The sequence below is a fragment of the Acartia tonsa genome, chromosome 2 (assembly GCF_053477335.1).
Source record: "Acartia tonsa isolate MP-2025a chromosome 2, ASM5347733v1, whole genome shotgun sequence".
In the NCBI taxonomy this organism is placed as follows: Eukaryota; Metazoa; Arthropoda; class Copepoda; order Calanoida; family Acartiidae; genus Acartia; species Acartia tonsa.
In genome coordinates, this window is record NC_137261.1 from 50,275,232 (window position 1) to 50,296,719 (window position 21,488).

The window sequence follows — 21,488 nt, forward strand, 5'->3', positions numbered from 1 at the left end:
AACTTTATCATATTTTTATTTATGTTTATTAAAGTTTAGTTCTTGAAAGGGATGTGTCTTCATTAAAAAGTAGTATGAGGTGAGGATTGTTTGTATATTCTACAGATTTAAATTGATTAAACGGTGGCTTCCCTAAAAGTGTTTTTTTTAAAAAATTGAATATTAACTGGGTGTGTGTGTGTGTGTTTTTATTACTTTAGGACTGGTTAGGTTAGGTAATATTGAGTCTGAGAGGACTTGCAGGGTCGGGCACAAAAATTAAAGGCCCCTAAAGGGATTAGGCAGGGGAAAAAACTATCGCCCTGCCCCACTTTAAAGTTTTTATTTATTTCAAGAAATGATCGGGTGGAAGGTTTCAGTGCTCAACAGTCACTTTGGGGGTAAGCACCGAATTATGTAACGATTTCAGGAAATTTGAAAAAAAAAGTGAAAAGACTAATAATACCACAAACATTATGATTATTATTCAATTAAAATAGCCTAATGCATGTCCGTATGAATGGTGATAATTATTTGTGCATCTAAATGATAATGTAACTCTTATTAAACCTAGTAGGACTTAATGGAACATAAAAGTACTACGGCTCTAAATCATCTGAATAAAAGAGCCTAAATATACATTAGAGGGATGCCAAAGAACAATTTTTTTTTCTTAAACGCAGAAATATGCGAAATACAATTTTTAACATAAAAATATCGAGCCTAATACATTAAATTACATGAAACGGATTTAAAAGTGAACTGTACATAGAGAGATATCGTTTTTTTTATAATTATTATACCTATTATCAAGCATTCTATATTATACCAGCGGCTACGCCCCTAGAGTTGATATATCATACCCAATATATTTTTTTTAAAAAACCTATTAGAAGCTTCACTGTAAATGAGAACTATATCGACTCAGCGGTTAGCAAGACCCTACGATACATACAAAAAAAAGCTTACTACTATATATAATAGGATAGAGATAATTTTCAGCCTTGAGGATTAAGGCAAACCCCCTAATACTCTTACCACAAAAAGTTGTACCTATGAGGGGAGGGGACACATGAATAGAATAGTAAATCATAATCTCATTATGCACACATGTATAAATCTTTATACGTGAATTAAGCTAGAAAGAAAAATCCCCCATAGCCCAGAGATTTTCAGAGAAAAGATAATGAACGATGTACACCTCTAAATTACATTACATTTTCTGTAAAATTACTTTTTGTACCAGAATTATAGTTTGTACCAACCAATCAAGAGATAATACTTGTGGGTATCAGTATAATTTATAGTCCAATGTCCCCACCATCCCTGGCATAGCCCCTTTTATGATAATTATACATGAAACTACTCATAGTTAAAATAACATGAATTGTTAAACTTGCTAAATGCAATAATTACCCAAAAATTAAAACAATTAAGATTTCTTTCTCCAAGAAATAAGTTGTAAATCATGAAAAGACAATTCATTTTTTTAAATCTTTGTAAGGAAATACTCATAAATGTTTCTTCAATGAATTAAAAGTTACAAGGGAAGTATGAATTATAAATATTCTTCTATTAAATTTACTAAGTAAACAATTAATACCAATATTTGGCCAAAAATATGAATTACAATTGATTTTAACTACTAAAAGAACAATAATTGATATAATTTGCTTTTAAGGAAGCCTCTTACTAATTGTGAGAGTTATATAACACGAACACTATGTGTTTGCTTTACTATAATGAATAAATAAATGGGAAGAAGGTATTATTTAAAGAGAATTGAACTGGTCGCCTAGATTAATCTCTTCGATATGTACTGCTTTATAAGTGTACTTTAAAGTAGGGGAAAATTTAGTTAACTTGAATCATAAAATGTTTGTGATATTTTAACAACATTTCTCTAATGAACCTAAAAATGTTCTTTATGAAAAATTCAAAGTACAATATTCTACACTTTGATTTTTAAAAATTGAAATTAATGCAATTATTTCCCCCATTTTCTCTAAACTTATAATATACAATATACATGCTGTACAACTATAAAAAGTAAATCCCCCCCAAAAAAAACAAGGAATTATATCCTGGTTTAAGTCACAGGAAACATAAATAATATTTTACTCAATTCAAATTGTGTGTAAAAATAAACACAATATTCTTTCAGTTCGATAGTGGATTATTCTACTCCCCCTCCCACCCTCTATTTGAAACTTGTTTTAGCCCCTACAGGAAACTTTAACCCTTAAGCATGCAAGTTCATTCAAGGCTCTCTTAAACAAACCTAACCTAACCTAGTCTAAAATAAGCATTATAAATTCGTTTCTATCATCTATTGAAATATGTTTAAAAGGGGGTGTGTTGTGAACTTATTGTAATAAAAAGGATTTTGATTTTAATACATGTTTATTGTTTAAGCAATGAAAAACGTAAGTAATTTATTTTTTGTGGCAATGAATAGCGACAAAAAAGTATCATATAATTAAACTGTTATCCTATTAACAATATTTTTATACATAAGTAAATGTAATTGTATTCAACTAAAATATTAAGAGTAACAAGGATAACAACATATTCTAGTAGCGTCGCGAAAATATAAAACAAACAGCCGAACAGAGAAATTGTGAGAAAAAATTGCATTACTGAAGTAAAATACGGAAAATATAATTTATGGGCTGAATATAAAGACTGGATGCTTAAAGAGGAATATTCACACACAAATCAGTTTTCAATATCAAATATCAGTCAAATAATATTTCTTTAGCTAAATTTTTAACCACATAAATTAAACTAAATAAAAAACAGGAAGGGGGGGGGGGACTTTAGACTATCAATTATTCTGATTGGTTGGTTCAAACTAAAGCATAATTCAAGATTACTATCAAAACGTGAATTAAAAATGGATATAGAATATACGTGGACATTATGACATGGAAAAAATTAGCGTAAATTTAGGTTGCTAAGATGGAGCTTATTATTGGTCTGTTATTTCATCCACTAGGAAAGCAGGGGATAGTATAACGGGGGTTGATGAGGGGTATCGTTAATTATCCAGCTGCGAGTTTCACTTTATTAGAGAACATGAAAAGCTGATGTAACATCCAAGCAATAATATAAACATTGTTATAATAGAAAACTAAGCTTACCTGAAAAGTTGTATCTAAGCTGTGTATGGAAGGGTTGGTAGGGTTTACAATAATAAATATCACCGCCAAGACAAACTTTTGTCAGGGGCACCCTGTCCTCAACCTCAGTGTCCTGAAAAATGAATAGTTTCATCAGGGGGGAGATTAATTTACATAGTATCGGGGGTATTTTTGTTTTTTCAACAAAATTGCTCCTATTTCCAGACCAAGGCATTCCCCCTAATATTTAAGTGGCGCAACTGGTATAGTAGCAGTAGAAACCATTTTAACGTCTTTAGTGTCGGGCCGAGATTCGAACCTATCACTCCCGGACGACCAACGAATGCGCTACGTGTTGAGGTATGGTCTTTAGGCATGTAGTATTCGTACCAGCAACACTCAGCCGAGGCGCTTTTTAGCGTCTGACCTCTTTTTTTATACATTTCTAAACTAATGCTGGTAAAAGTGCAAAACGGTAAAAAATATATAATAAATAATCTTTTAAAAATGGAAGTAAAGTTTTATCTTTTACAGCCAACAGGCAATCTTCACCTGCAATTATGTAAAATAATTGTCCTTGTTAAGGTTTAAAAATGCACTTGCAATTTTCTGTCCTTTTGAGTTAAAATTTGCTGTATGTGAATACATAAATGGAATGAAGAAATATATAGTTGATCAAAAAAGTTTTATAAAATAAAGGGTGGGATGTTTGTCTGTCTATTTAACTGCGTGTCTGAATCGCTCTATAAAATGAATAGTTTCTTTACCCCAAAACCCTACGGGACAAGGAGGAAGGGAAGTTTCAAAAAAATATTATAAAACCACCCTTTGGTTTTTGTAAAGGTTCCCAGAAAAGCACAACCTCATCAGACCTGCCATTTCCATAATAAATCACTCCTTCCTATATTATTCGAAAAGCCAAAATTCTAAAATGTGGTTATGATAGTCCTCTTACCTAAGAGTCTATATCAAATAAACTGGCTTTCTGTCCAATCGATGTGGTTTTAATTTACAAGAAAGCTTTTTTAGTCCCTGGGAATGTTTTATATATTTGCCTATCTCTGTATCCTACGCCATGCGAACATGCATGAAAGAAAAGGATATTTAAAACCGATGAATTGACCAAAATTTTACGGCAACAGTTACGCATTATCGGGGAAAGATATATGCATTCAAGCATTTTAATCGCGCTATGTTTTTTTTACAACTAATATAAAACATTAGAAAAACCGCCTAACAACAAAACCAAAAAATGTGATGTACATTAATAAATGCCTTAAACAGGCACAACTCATTGTCTTTCACAGTTAAGACTTTCAGACAAGAGGCTAGGAATCAAGAGATTGGTTGTCTAAAATATACACACAAAACTTTCAAGATTCGATAAGATTAAAATTGCTGATTTACATTCCCCCCATAGCTGCTTTTGGTTTGGTTATACATAATTCACAAACAAAATTTGTTGTCTCATAATTCGTGGAAAAATTCAAGCGTCATTTGCCGTTGACAATTTTTTTTGATCAACAAGTAAAATTTAAATATATGTACAGCTGATTGTACACTTATTGGTCAAAGCTAATCAAATACCTTAATTTTTTCTACCAATTTAATTATATATATTCAATATTATCCATGTAAAACATTATTATAAATCACTTTTCATAAAAGATAACTTTTGGCTACAATTATCGGTCTTTTTACAGGATTCTTTAAATGACTTTTAAACAATCTTTTTTTCTTTAAAAATACGCTGACAGTTTTATTAGTCTTAATCCTTTTCTCATGAACCCATACTTAGTCTTAATTTAAAGTGTTGAAAAATCCTATTATACAAAGTAGTAAGGGTTTTAAGTCTGAAAGCTTAAGATCGCAATAACTATTGAACCAATTTTTTTTGTAAGGCTTACATAGGTTCTGTGAGCTATTTTTAGAGCTTCAACCCCTCTCTGTCCCTTTGAACACAGAGCGGGTTAACTTATGAAAGATTACATACCTTTTGAGAAAAGGTGCAACTAAATTAAATTAGGCATACATAAAGTGTGTTACTTTTTTATATGTTTCATCAATATTTGGCCACAACTCAGTCAAAAATGCTTACAAAATAGACCCTTTTCGACCTAAGATGCTCAAATACTTCCTTTACAAGCCCCATCAATCAGTTTTGAGATATCTCCATATTTCAAGGAAAATTGACAAAAAAGGCAAATTTTGATGTTACCTTTTTATATGCTCAGATACCATAAAATCAATAAAAAAATACTTATTTTTACTTTTCTCTCATTTTTAAAGTTTGATTCTGTTAAAGTAAATATTCTTGAAGGGATTTATGCATTGATTTTACAGAAACATAATATTTGGTGGAAATAAATGATCTTCAAAAGAATTTTTTTTTGGAAAATAAGAAATTCAACCCCCATTGCCCTAGAGGACAGCTGTTGACCTCTAGTGTTCATGGTTTTGTCAAGTACATGTTAAAGAAAAAAAATAGCCAAAAAAGTACATAAAAAAGTATCTTAATGTGTTAGAAAATTAAATTGTTTAACTTCAAATTTCGGGATGCTGACCTTAAAGTTGCTCTTACTGGTGGTGATGGTGACCCGGAAGGCATTGAAGTACATGAGCATTATGGCAACACAACTATTGATCTATATTCTGATTTTTAAATTCCTAGCAGCCTCAAATGAAAAAATATAACAAGAACTTTTGAAAATCACAATATTTACCTTATGAATTTGAGAATTAAAAAATCATTTAGGGATTTCTCTTGATTGGAGGCTGCTAGGAATATAAAAATCAAAACATAGATCAATAGTTGTGTTGCCTTAATGCTCATGTACTTCAATACCTTCCGGGTCACCATCACCACCAATAGGAACATCTTTAAGGTCAGCATCCCCAAATTTGAAGTTAAACAATTTAATTTTCTAACACATTAAAAGGATCATATGAAGGAAATGAAGTCATTCCTAAAAAGGACAGAAATTCCCTTCCAAAAAGGACAGAAATCATCTTCCTTTTTCTCAGATATCTCAAATATGGACAAAAATCACTCTCCTTTTTCTTACATATCTGAAAAAGAAGATAAAAATCACCTTCCTAAATCTCTCTTATTTTTCCTAATTCTAAGAAAATTAACCCAATACCTCCATGTTCTTCCTTATTCTCAGATAATCTACCTTATTCTAAGAAATTCTTCCTTGTCCTTACAAATTCTCCCTTATTCTCAGATAACCTACCTTATTCTAAGAAATTCTTCCTTATTCTAAGAAAATCTACCTTATTCTAAGACATTCTTCCTTATTCTAAGAAAATCTACCTTATTCTAAGACATTCTTCCTTATTCTAAGAAATTCTTCCTAATTCTATGAAAATCTACCTAATTATAAGACATTCTTCCTTATTCTAAGAAAATCTACCTTATTCTAAGATATTCTTCCTTATTCTAAGAAATTCTTAGTTATTCTAATAAGATCTACCTTATTCTAAGAAATACTTCCTAATTCTATAAAAATCTACCATATTATAAGACATTCTTCCTTATTCTAAGAAAATCTACCTTATTCTAAGACATTCTTCCTTATTCTAAGAAATTCTTAGTTATTCTAATAAGATCTACCTTATTCTAAGAAATACTTCCTAATTCTATGAAAATCTACCTTATTATAAGACATTCTTCCTTATTCTAAGAAAATCTACCTTATTCCAAAAAATTCTTCCTTATTCTAAGAAATACTTCCCTATTTCTAAGAAAATCTACCTTATTCTAAGACATTCTTCCTTATTCTAAGAAAATCTACCTTATTCTAAGACATTCTTCCTTATTCTAAGAAAATCTACCTTATTATAAGTAATTCTTCCTTTTCCTTACTAATTCTCTCTTATTTTCAGATAACCTAGCTTATTCTATGAAGTTCTTCCTTAATCCCCCTAATTCTTCCTTTTTCTCAGATAATTTTCCTAATTTATATTGGGATATCATAACTGAAATAGAGGTATAGAGAATATATAAATTCTGCCTTTTCACCTTCCTTATTCTCTCAAAATCTTGGTTTTTCTCACATATATTTCCCTATGTTTATTGGGATATCAGAACAAGATGTGTAGGATAAGTTTGGGTTGTATCTTTTGACCTGAAATATTTGTTTGTACTTTAGAGGAGGAACCCCAGTCTGTAAAACACACTAGCTGTATCAATAATCTGTTCTACTTGCCAACTGATACAAATATTAGACCAAAATGGAAAATCATCCCCCCCCCAAAAAAAAAAAAATTTTTCTTTACAATAATAAAATAAAAACCCAGGCAGAGAGTCAGATATTTGTATATAATGAAAAGTACACCCCCCCCCCCCTCAAATGGTTGGCAACTTAATTTTCAGTCTGTCTATAAATCAGCTGATAATTATGTAATGGATGCAAGGGCGTACTATGAATTTGTACTATTTGGGGTATAAAGAAAGTTTTTGTGTTCTCTCCAGAAATATTTAAATTAAACTTTTTGAACAGTGATCATCATTTATCTTTATATAACACGATAGCAATGTGTAAAATTATGCAGAATAGCAATTATTTATCGATAACGAACTAAGATTGCACATAAAAACATTAAAATATACAAGACTGGAGTTACGTAAGATTAGAATTATGTAAATTACATATCATGTAAACTGTACAAAAATTAGCATAGTATTTATCTATATATCTACCCTCCCCCACCCCACCCAATCGCTAATGTTAAATTGTATATTTTCTTTTAAAAATGTGAATGTTTTCTTTAACCTTAAAGTCTGTACGATACATAATTTAAATACTGACTTAACTTATAGTTGAAAAATTGAACACATAATCTTATCCCTTTAGATCCCTGAGACTTCAAAGTGGTAGAAGCAAAGGTTTTCTATAATTAGGGTTGGTCCGTCTGTATGTAACAGTTAGCTTTTTTCGTTAATTTAAACAGTTACAATTGTTTTATCAATTTAAAACTTGGCATGATGATTCCTATAACAATGAGGTCCTTCTGATTTCAGAGCTTCATTTTTATAGATATTGTCATTCTTTTTAAAAAGCGAAGCTTTTCTATAATTAGAGTTGGTCCGTCCGTCCGTCAGTCCGTACGTCTGAGAGAGATAGCTTTTTTCATTAATTTAGGCATGTTAGAATTATCCTGTCGATTTCATGGTGATTATTCCTTTAGTATTTAGGTATGATTAAGAAAGCGTAGCAACTCTATAATCATTACCAGAATGTCCGTACGTCCATTTTAAACATGTTGGTTCTTTACTTTTTTAACAACAAATTTTTATGTGATCTAATAATCCGATTGTTATAATTTGTTGGTATAGTGATTCCTGGGACAACAAAGTACAATATTATAAGCAAAGCTACTCTATAATCAAGTCCAAAAAAATTAAATATGTCCATAAACATTATCCTCTATCAAGAAGTTTTTCCAACAAATTTACTCACAATTTTGCTTTGACTCCTTTTTTTAAATTCTGATTATTCAGTTCTGACACTATACATGTGTTAGTGTCCGTAAGTCCTACCGTTTTAGAGCTTCGCTTTTATGGATGCTGTCATCCATGTTTAATTTTGTTTATACTTTTATTATTTCAGGGAGAGAGGGGACAATGGTCTGTTTATTACACTAGTCTCCAAAGTTTTATTATAATGTTTTATTATTTGTAAGTTTATACAACTTTACGCACTTGAGTGAATTTTCATTGGTTGGTTAATTAAGTGTTCAGACGTTTCAACCACTAATTTTAATCTATAGAAGGGATAATTTTGTGCATCATCATTGGGGATGTACGCGCTACCATGGTTTAAAAAGTATTACATAAACAGAGAATATTGGTGTTTGCAGAGAGAAAGAGAGAAAGGGGACATTGGGCTGTTAATTACACAAGTCCAAAAATATTTACAATAACATTTTCTTATTAGTTGGCTTAACAACTGTGAGGACTTTTAATAAATTTTAATTGGTTGGTGTATTAAGTTTAGTGTCCAAATGTTTGTAATTGTAATCTACAGAAGGGGTAATTTTGTGTTTTAACATTGAGATTTACATAATTTTATTAGCCATTATCTTATCCCATTAGATCCCTGGGTATTATCAATTAACTCAAACGCCAGGTCCAACAAACCAAAATAACTGCCCAAACACCCGAGGTATTAGGTTAAGTAACACTAACACCCATCACACAACCACCATTTTGATTGCAAAACCTTTGTCGGAGAAGTCCTAAATGGGATTGGTAATGAGTTGTGACTGTTTGGGGCCAGGGCATTCTACATACTTTAACTATTAATGCCTTTAGTTTTTATGCTGGTTAATTTGATTTTAAATTTGTTTCTTCTCAGATTTTTCCAGTGATGTAAAGGGATAATACAATGGCCGTTAAATTGATGTACAACCCAATGATGATACACAAAATTACTCCTTAAAAATTTGTGGTTGAAACGTTTGAACACAAAAAATCAAAGAATCAAAATTCACTATATTCCACAAGGTAATAAGCCAACGAATAAGAATCATTATAATAAAACTTTGGGGACTATTATTAAACAGCCCATTGTACCCTCTTTATCTAAGTAATTTCTCTTGGGAGAGTGGGGGTACCTTCCCCAATTTATGCAAAGGAGAACCAGAAATTGGTCTAGCAGTTAGCGAGATCTTTCGATATACATATATAATCACAGGTATTGACAGATATACACAAACACACAATGTTAATTTTGAATATTGACTAGTAGTTGCGCTCCTCAAGGCCTTTAAGGGCACCTAAGGTGAGGGGAGGTCAACCCACAACCCTTATTTTAGTTTTAAAAAGGATGACAACATCCATAAAACTGAAGCTCTAAAACGGCGGGAAAGAAGAACATTAAAACTTTAGAGTGTCAGAACTAAATAATCCGACTATAAATGTGTTACTGTAAAAATGTTTAAACTGTTAAATACAGGATACTGTTTATATATATATGTACTTTTTTATTAGGATTTGATTAGAGAGATGCCTTGCATATGATATTGTACCTTGTCGTCCTAGGAATCATTATTCCCAAAGTATGATGAATAGGATAATTATCCTATTATATAAAGATGTAACTCTTTTTATACATTTTAATTGGAACCGATGATCTGTTTAATAGTGAAACAATTGTCTTCCATTAATAAAATGTTAAAAAATAACCCTTGTTACATATATAAATAAATCCTTATAATAAAGTAACAGGATGTCTCTGTGTTTGTAAGTTTGTACCGAAGGATCTTGTTAACCGCTGAACCGATCGGGTTCTCCTTAACAGGGTAGCTTCTCATATGTCCCGGGAAAAAAACATAACTAACACAATCTATCAGCGAAAAAATATTTTTGGTAAATAGCTGATTTTAAAATAGATTGATAAGAGAAAAAAAATTACGTGTCCCTAGAGGCCTCTAGGGGCGTAGCCGCTAGTCCTATTATATAAAGTAGTAAGTGTTTGTTGTCTGTCCCAAAGGATCTCGCTAACCGCTGAACCGATATTGTTCTCCTTTACAGTGAAGCTTCTTATAGGTCCTGGGAAGGTTTTAAACTATTTTTCGAGAGGGTGTCCTAACCTCCCTCTCCCCCAAAAAAATTATTTTTATAACTCTTTGGAAACTCAAATTTAAAATAGGATGAGGTCGACTTTTCCTTCTCCTACCAGTGCAGTGCCCCTAGAGGCTTCTAGGGGCGTAGCCGCTAGTATTATATAAAGTAGTAAGCCTTTTTTGGTCTGTAACAAAGGATCTTGCTAACCGCTGAACCGATTAGGTTCTCCATTGTAGAGAACCTTCCCATAGGTCCCGGGATGGTTTTAGGCTATTTTATATTTAAGCCTTGGGATGGTTTTAGGCTATTTTTCTTCCACCTCCTTACCCCTCAACAGAAAGAGTCTACTAGATGCCAGGGGCGCAGCCGCTATTCCAATTATAAAAAGTAAAGAAGGATATCGCTAACCGCTGAACCGATTAGGTTCTCCATTGTAGAGAACCTTTACATAGGTACAGGATGGTTTTAGGCAACTTTTTTATCTTAATTTAAGTCTAGGGATGGTTTTAGTCTATTCTGCTCATTTCTACCCATTGAAATACAAAGCCACCAAAGGCTAGGGACGCAGCCGCTAGTTTCATACAAAAAGTTGTAAAAAATCCGCATGTTTTGAATGTCTAAATAAACGAAAAAAGCTAACACATGGACGGAACGACCCTAATTATAGAAAACCTTTGCTTCCGTATGCAGTTTATGGGGTGGATAATGTGTGAAAACCAGTCTTCAAGATCTAAGGGATAAGATAATGGCCGGTAAAATGATTTTAATTTCCAAGTTTAATTAATCAATTACAACTTTCTATTTATTTTTTTTCTATTGTCTATTTATTAAACTTTTCCCCCCCTTTTGGTTAAATAGTAAAACTTCAATGTACGCCCTTGAATTGATTTCATAATTATCAGCTGTTTTGAGTTCAATCACTTCCGGCGAAAAAAATAAGTTGCCAACCTTCTATAGAGTTTGTACCACATAAATAGGAATGTGAAAAAAAACATTACATTGGTTGAGACTAGCAGCTACGCCACTAGAGGCTTCCATGGACATTTAGGGTAATTAATCAAATAAAAATGTCTGACTCTAAGCCTGGTATTTTATTTTTGACCAGGAAATTAATTTTTTTTCTGATGGGTAGGGTAGGAACTTTTTCTTTAAGCAATTTCTCTTGGGAGCCCAGACAAACATCCTGTTACTTTTATAAAAGGATTGATAATTACATATAGTTATTGAAGAAAATATCAGTAAAAAAAACAATATATTTAAATTTGTTTTGAAATTATTACTTTTTTGGTCTTGGTCTAATATTTGTATGTGTTGGCTAGTGAAGGATTATAAAGACTCCTGTTCTTATTTTCTGCTATCCTGTTATTATAAGGTTTATTTCTCAGTAAAATTATGTTAATATTATCAATAATTTTATGAATTAAAACATAAACACTAAATGTCAAAAGATACAACCAAAAAAATACTGAATGTACTATTATTTCTTAAGATAATTTCATATTTGTTTTCCAGACTGGGGTTCCTCCTCTAAAGTACAAACAAATATTTCAGGTCAAAAGATACAACCCAAACTTATCCTACACATCTTGTTCTGATATCCCAATAAACATAGGGAAATATATGTGAGAAAAACCAAGATTTTGAGAGAATAAGGAAGGTGAAAAGGCAGAATTTATATATTCTCTATACCTCTATTTCAGTTATGATATCCCAATATAAATTAGGAAAATTATCTGAGAAAAAGGAAGAATTAGGGGAATTAAGGAAGAACTTCATAGAATAAGCTAGGTTATCTGAAAATAAGAGAGAATTAGTAAGGAAAAGGAAGAATTACTTAGAATAAGGTAGATTTTCTTAGAATAAGGAAGAATGTCTTAGAATAAGGTAGATTTTCTTAGAATAAGGAAGAATGTCTTAGAATAAGGTAGATTTTCATAGAATTAGGAAGTATTTCTTAGAATAAGGTAGATCTTATTAGAATAAGGAAGAATTTCTTAGAATAAGGAAGAATGTCTTAGAATAAGGTAGATTTTCTTAGAATAAGGAAGAATGTCTTAGAATAAGGTAGATTTTCTTAGAATAAGGAAGAATGTCTTATAATAAGGTAGATCTTATTAGAATAAGGTAGATTTTCTCAGAATAAGGAAGAATGTCTTATAATAAGGTAGATTTTCATAGAATTAGGAAGTATTTCTTAGAATGAGGTAGATCTTATTAGAATAAGGAAGAATTTCTTAGAATAAGGAAGAATGTCTTAGAATAAGGTAGATTTTCTTAGAATTAGGAAGAATGTCTTAGAATAAGGTAGATTTTCTTAGAATAAGGAAGAATGTCTTATAATAAGGTAGATCTTATTAGAATAAGGTAGATTTTTTCAGAATAAGGAAGAATGTCTTATAATAAGGTAGATTTTCATAGAATTAGGAAGTATTTCTTAGAATAAGGTAGATCTTATTAGAATAAGGAAGAATTTCTTAGAATAAGGAAGAATGTCTTAGAATAAGGTAGATTTTCTTAGAATAAGGAAGAATGTCTTAGAATAAGGAAGAATGTCTTATAATAAGGTAGATTTTCATAGAATTAGGAAGTATTTCTTAGAATAAGGAAGAATTTGCTAGAATAAGGTAGGTCTTCTTAGAATAAGGGAGAATTTGTGTAATTAAGGTAGAATTTCTGAGAATAAGTGAGAATTTGGGTAAATAAGGTAGATTTATTAAGCATAGTTGTAATAGTAAGGAAAAGGAAGAATTTCTAAGAATTAGGAAGAATTTGTAAGATGGTGGACAGAGGTCACCTTCCTTTAGTGAGAATTTGTAAGATAGTGGACAGAAATCACCTTCCTTACTGAGAATTTGTAAGAAAAAGGAAAGTAAATAGCCTTCCTATACCCAAGGAAGGGAATTTCTGTCCTTTTTAGGAATGACTTCATTTTCTTCATATGATCCCATTAAAATACTTTTTTATGTACTTTTTTGGCTAAATTTTTTCTTTAACATGTATTTGACAAAACCATGAACACTAGAGGTCAGCAGCTGTCCTCTAGGGCGATGGAGGATAAATTTCTTATTTTCCAAAAAGAATACTTTTGGATACAATTTATTTCCACCCAATAGTATGTTTCTGTATAAATCAATGCATAAATCCCTTCAAGAATATTTACTTTAACAGAAGCAAACTTTAAAAACGAGAGAAAAGTATAAATAAGTATTTTTTTATTGATTTTATGGTATCTGAGCATATAAAAAGGTAACACCCAAATTTGCCTTTTTTGTCAATTTTCCTTGAAATATGGAGATATCTCAAAACTGATTGATAAGGCTTGTAAAGGAACTATTTGAGTACTTTAGGTTGAAAAAGGTATGTTTTGTAAGCATTTTTGACTGAGTTGTGGCAAAATAATGATAAAACATTTAAAAAAGTAACACACTTTATATAATTTGAGGTTATTCTAGCTAACATTGGTTTTATACCGAATACTTTTAATGTCATGAGTCTAACATGGCAAACTTGTAATAATGTGTTAACTGTAAAATGCACAAATAATTGATTGTTTGAAAAGCAAAAAAAGTGAGTAAAAGAAGTTTTTTATCAAATAAATCAACAGTTAAACATGTCAATCCATTGAAACAAATTCTCTTTAGGTTAAAGTCCAATTCTCAAAAAAAATTTCCGCGTCTTAGATTTCTTAAAGGTAGATTGTTTGCCTTGTTTGCTTCATGTAGATTATTAAAAAGTAAAGCTTGATACTATTACTGATAATTTTAAAAAAACATCTAAACTTATTACAGAAAATCTATAGGTGATAAAATTTGCTTGAAAAATGCAATGAAATAACCATTTTTAAGAATCGGACCCGTGAGTGCATTGATTGATTTGACAAAGATCTGTTTGAATTGGACAAGATTTTTGTGTGTGTATGTTTAACTATAAGGAATCCCATTGTATTATCACAAACAATTGCTAGGAAGCTTGTACCATATATATATTCGGTGTCTCAAAACAAGAACGTTCAAATCCATGACACAACAAGGTCGAAATAAATGTAATTATTGAAAACAAAGAAGCTTAATATAAATTTTTGTCGCAAAATAATGATGCTTATGGCCTTAACAATGAAAAAATGTATCTTTTTAGAAAAAAAAACAATGCAACACTTGTAAAAAAAAGGTAACAAACGGTTTCAACTCGAAATTGTGATTTTAAAATACAAAACATATTTTTGCCAAAGATTTAAATAAACAAAAGCCCCTTCAAATGCTAAAGTTCAAACTTTTATGGGTAATGTAAATAAAAAACTTGTATTAAACTAGAAAAAACTTTATAATCATACTTAAGGGGGAAGCTAAGCTTTAAAGAAAACATATTGCGTAAAGAAGAAAAAAAACTAACAAGACATGTACAAAGCTTGTAAGGCTGTTGGAAATAAATGGAAACTGATTTGTTGTGCACAATAGATAGATATTTGTTGTACACAATAGATAGATATTTGTTGTACACAATAGATAGATATTTGTTGTACACAATAGATAGATATTTGTTGTACACAATAGATAGATACTTGTTGTACACAATAGATAGATATTTGTTGTACACAATAGATAGATATTTGTTGTACACAATAGATAGATATTTGTTGTACACAATAGATAGATACTTGTTGTACACAATAGATAGATATTTGTTGTACACAATAGATAGATATTTGTTGTACACAATAGATAGATACTTGTTGTACACAATAGATAGATATTTGTTGTACACAATAGATAGATATTTGTTGTACACAATAGATAGATATTTGTTGTACACAATAGATAGATATTTGTTGTACACAATAGATAGATATTTGTTGTACACAATAGATAGATATTTGTTGTACACAATAGATAGATATTTGTTGTACACAATAGATAGATATTTGTTGTACACAATAGATAGATATTTGTTGTACACAATAGATAGATATTTGTTGTACACAATAGATAGATATTTGTTGTACACAATAGATAGATATTTGTTGTACACAATAGATAGATATTTGTTGTACACAATAGATAGATATTTGTTGTGCACAATAGATAGATATTTGTTGTACACAATAGATAGATATTTGTTGTACACAATAGATAGATATTTGTTGTACACAATAGATAGATATTTGTTGTACATAATAGATAGATATTTGTTGTACACAATAGATAGATATTTGTTGTACACAATAGATAGATATTTGTTGTACACAATAGATAGATACTTCGTGCCAAATCATTTACGGATAGATAAGTCTTTTTAATATAAATTTACATGGCGAGACATGGTTAACTGTTTAAAGATAGAAAGAAAAAGGCGACAGACTGACAAGCCTTTTTATTAACATAAAATTTTTAAAAAATGTCATTTATTCAAAAGCAATCAAGTATCTCTTTAGGTTTTTAAATTTAAGTAATCTCGTTCTTAGTGTTTGGACCTAAGTAGTCATGGAGAAGGACGAGACACTTTTGTATAGCCACTCGGGCCAGTTCAAGCTCCATGCTCAAGTACATTATGACTTGACCCGCTGTCTCAAGGGAGCTACTTGTTATTACCTCACCCTCGCCGAGTATGGATTACCGAACATATATATATTAAAGAAACATATCATTACACTGTTAATAAAAAATCTACTCTATAGATAAAAATAAAATATCTTACCCCTTGAAATGCCTGGTTGAAGGCCCCCTGTAAAAGCTCGGCATCCTGTGGATCACTGTAGTTCAAGTTTATTCGCAAATCCTAAAATAAAAAAAAAGTTATTAAGATATATTCAAGAGAACTTACATAAAGCAAATCAAAACAGTTATTCTCAAAATAGAATGCCTCTTAGTTGCCAACTACCCTATTTAATATTTCCATTATTAATTTTGCAAATTAATATTTTTATAAAACAAACTGACCACCATAACTTAATATTTGTAGAGTAGCTTTACTCATTTGTTAAATTATTGACAAAAAAAATCAGGATAAAGGTTAGGTAGTAATAAATCTAATTTATAATCGTTTAAAAATCATCAACTTAATAGGTACGTACTGTATGTAAGGGAATCGATATATTAATACTTTGATGTTGCACCAGATTTTCATGTACTCTAATTAAAGTGAAATTCACTACAGACTAAAATAATAAATTCTCCCAATCAAACCTCTTTACACCATCCCCTCCTTTCCTACTAAATGAACAAACTGACCATCTAATGAAGTCCATCTTAGCAACCTAAATTGACGACAACTTTTCCCCTGTCAATATATCCACGCATATTCCATATCCATGTGTAAGAGTACATCAACTATATGGACAGATATTCAAACATTTTAATTATGTAATTTGTGAAATAAGACCATAAAATGTATGTTTTGGTAATGGATACAGTATATTTAGATTTATTTACAGGGTAATATTTGTTGACAATTTAGGTTGCTAATATAAACCTCATTTATTGCTCAGTATTTATTTTAGACAGCTGTGAGAATCACTTTATTTGAGCACATGAAAATCTAGTATAACATCCAAGTAATACTATATCCTTTGGTAGTCTGCAATCAGGAAAAATTATCAAGAATTTTTTTTAAACGTAATTCTTTAATAAATTTTTCTGTATAATGACCATATCTTTGGTAAACACTCATTGTTATACATATTAAAGGCATTTTACTAAGTGAAGCATTTAAAATAACATTAAATCTTATGACTCGTTAAATCTTCTGACTCTCTTCGAAAATTTACGTTAATTTAAGATTCTCATTTCAAATGAATGTAAGAATTTTCAAAAAAAAAATTTATATAATAAAATTATCATAGATTAATCGCTCTAGTATTTATCGTAATTATTTCAACTTCCTCACTGGTATAGGCATTATATTGAATGATTCTCCTTCTGTAAACTTGCAGGATGCAGGAGGAGGACAATTGACGCTAAATTAATTTTTATGTTATAAGATATATTTTATCTTTATTGGCCAAAATTTATTAGAGGTTAGCAAGAAGTGAAGTATAATTTTACCACTAGTATCCTCTCAATCCCTGGTACACTAGCCATCAGATTTAGATTAGGCAATTTTATCAGATTGGAATTTACGACCAGGGTGGAGAGGAAGGCAGTTACCCACACCCGTTTTGAAGTTAGAATAGAGTATTATTTGAACTGGCTAGCTAGTACAAGATTTTACATCTTGAGAGAGAAAGAAAGCAGTTACCCATACTCTACACCAAATAATGATAGGTTCTTATTTGAACTAGCTTGCTAGAGCAAAAATCTGTGTCAAGTCAGGAAAGGAAGGCATTAACCACTAATTCAAACACAATTTAAAATAGTTTTTTTTTCAAAAGATTCTACAGCTAAAGAGAGGATGAAAGGAAGTTAGGAACTAAATTATTGAAAAATCTGAAGAAAACAAATATTTTAATCTTTCTTTTAATAACCTTAATTGTCGGATTTTAATTTAGGATCATTCTTGGATTCAAAACATCACAAGCTAATTTATAGTTCAATTTTTAACCCCCATATAACTGAATAATCAGAAATACATATAAAATTCTGCTATTTATATCTAAACTGAATTAGGTCTAGGTGTGAGGTGACAGCTATAAATAGAAGATAAGGCAAATACTTTTCCAATTCCAAACCTAGTTTTGGAACACATATATCTTTTCATAGATTTAAATTGATTTAAATATTAAAATATTAATTTCTAGTCTCTAAACAACTTGCTTTTACCCTTTTTATTATTTTCATAGCAGATATGATTTTGTTCGTTTGTTTGTTATTTTGGTTGCTATAGAATAAAATCTTTTAAAATTGCTAAAGAAAAAATGCCTCCAAAAAACATTTTGCCTTTCTGAAATTTAGGTATTTTAGACGATTTTTTTAGTGCATTGTTAGATGTTGTCATTCTTGAGCAATTTGGTATTATAAAGAAGAATTATAAAGATTAATGATTAAAATCTCTGATGAACAAATATCCCTTTCCTTGGTTTTAAACCAATTTTAGTCATTGACATCTAGCCAAAGACTTTTAATTAATATTCTATAAATTTTAAGTTATGTCACTATTAATTATAACAGTAAAGGACATATGAACATTTAAATGTAGAATTTTCTTTCAGTTTTTCATAAAATTCAATATTTGTTTGAAACTTTTTTAATCTACCATTAAAAAAGCTAAAAAAAACATAAATTTTCAGAAAATTGAGAAATATTTATAATTTATATTATTTTAATTGTATCATTGAACAAATGGGGATTTCAATAGATATGCCTAAAATTCACAATTAAAGATTCAAATAAAATGCAATCGCTGAAAATGGATCTTTGATATTTTATTCTCGATTGTTGAAAAAGTAAAAGTACAAAAGTTATCAAAATCAGGACTTTTCCTTTGTGGTGTGTCAAAGAAGTGTTTTAACAAAATTTAAAATTCAATAAAATTAATGTTTCCAACAATTTTATATTGGTAATGTTCTATTTAGGCGAAGCTTTTCTATAATCATGGTCTGTCCATCCATACGTCTATATTGGATAGCTTTGTTTATTAATTCAGGCATGTTAGAATTGTCCTATCAGTTTTAGCTTTGCATGGGAATCATGTAGTAGTAAGGTATGATTTAGAAAGCGTTGACCAGAATGCACATACGTCCAATCTTAAAGCTTAAACATGTGTTTAACGACAAATTTTTATGTGATATATTAATCAGATTGATCTGATCTTTGGAATATGATTCCTAGGACAACAAAGTACAATTTGCATTTATATAACCAAGTCCTAATAGTGTAAGTATGTTCTTAAACATTATCCTGTATTTGAGCAGTTTTTTTAACAAATTTACTTTCTTAAAATTGGTTGTATTCTGAGTTTACCGACATCGAATCTCACCTTTTAGTTCTCTTTGAGGGTTTTTCAACCGTTTTTAATATCTACTTTGAAAATGTAAAAATATGCTTTTTTGCTAAATTGAATGAAAGCTTTGAAAGAAAGATAGAAGAATGGTATTTGGTTGTCAGCATTGAGAAAAGAGAAAATAGAAAAATAGATTTGAATTTTATTGTTCATTTCAACACAAATAGAACCAGGGATTAAAATTCAGAGATTTTAATGGATTTTTAAATATTATGGCATTTGTTGACTTTTATACAATAAAATAATGTGAAAATATAAATTACCCATTCCAATATAAACAACCCCTTAAATAGTGGATGTAAATATTCATTTATTTCCCGGAGGTAGTCATTTTTAAAAAGATTTTTAATTTTTTTTTGGAAGATTTTAGAATTTTTATTAATTATTAAAAGAAACTTGATATCAGGGATATATATGATCATAGCCGGGAAATAAATGAAAATCAAAAACCAAAATCAAACCACATTTTAGCATAAAAAAATGAGTTTTTTTTAAATGAGAATGATATTCCTGTCCAGTTTTTTGTTTAGGAATGAATATTTCTTACCCGAGGGAATAAATGATGGACCGATAGGTCATCATTTATTCACGAGGAATACCCCATTCTGTAGATTTAAAATTATTGGAGGAAAAGTTTAGACACTTTCAGTTTGAACAAACCATTTATGATTTAATAAAAGTATTTAGATTTTTTAATCCAACGCATGCATGAACGTTTTTTTGGGTACCAGTTTAATTTACGGTCTAATGTCCCATCCCTTCCTGTATAAAACAGAAAAATTAGGAATACATTTTTAAAGAATTTATCTCTACATATTGCCTTAAAAACAATACTAAGAAAATAAGTATTTTTGTTGATTTAAACATAAAAAAAAACTTTTTATTACTTGAAAACTAAAAACAAACATTCTATATTGAGGTTATTTTTAATAGCGAAGGCGCTATATACCTTAAGTATTTCGTCTTAATTTGATGTGATTAAAAATTTCTCTTCTTGTAGTATAAATGACTTAATATCAGAGCTCGGCAGCCGACTGTAAGCCACTGAGAAATCTACCTTTTACAATTTCAAAATTCAGCTGGAAGTCTAGACCTGACCTAAATGTGGCAATCCTCTTTTCAAAACATTTTCAAAGCATCCGAAGGGGTTTAAATTTAAGGCTTAGTCGCTGCCGAGTCCTTCTTAAAATTCAAGCTTTTTCTCATTTAGTGATTTATTGGCTTTACCCGCTGAAAAAAAGTCAGAATATTATTGCTGTGTTACTTATGAAAACAAATTACCTTGTTGCACAAACAAAAGGGTAAAATGTCCTGTGTGTATTCAACTATTTGTTTATTTTCTACCATTAATTAAATATTTAGTCAAATATGTAAGTGGTAAAGTAGTCAAAAGTCAACAATGTGTTTTCTTCACGAATTGGAACAAATATTCTGGGTTTAATTCATTTTAATCATTTTTAATTTGATTCTAGAGTTATGTATCACTTTATTGTATTGCTCTGGGTTGAAGAGGATTTAGGTAAGCTTTGCCATATCTTTCAGCGCATATCTGCCAAAGGAGTAGTGGGAAATATCTTTAAAATATTTAGTTATGACGTGGTCTTGGACTGAAATTCAAACATATCACCTCCCCGACGAATAGCGGATGTCTTAGCTTAGAGTCGCAGGTTAAAATATATCCCTGTCCTTCAAGGTTGCATGTATATAAAACAAATACATGGTTTAAAGGCTTGGCTTTAGGTAGTGCTTTTTGTCAATTAATTAACACTTATTTTATTAGCTTAACAGTTTCATTAATTAATTTATTGCATTTAACTAGGATTTAGGTAGAATTTTAAAAAAAGACAAACTATAAAACAAAACAGGGAACATTAGGTTTAGAT

General features: G+C 30.1%; 1 protein-coding gene across 1 annotated transcript in view; it reads right to left on the bottom strand.

Annotated features, from left to right (window-relative positions):
- LOC145312594 (uncharacterized) overlaps nucleotides 1-21,488 on the bottom strand; it is a 174,421-nt gene that overhangs the window by 54,847 nt on the left and 98,086 nt on the right. The window contains exons 3-4 of the mRNA XM_080151850.1: nucleotides 16,366-16,446; nucleotides 3,123-3,234 (exon numbers count right to left, since the gene is read on the bottom strand). Of these exons, the coding sequence (XP_080007976.1) occupies nucleotides 3,123-3,234; nucleotides 16,366-16,446 (193 nt within the window). The remainder of the gene's footprint in view (nucleotides 1-3,122; nucleotides 3,235-16,365; nucleotides 16,447-21,488) is intronic.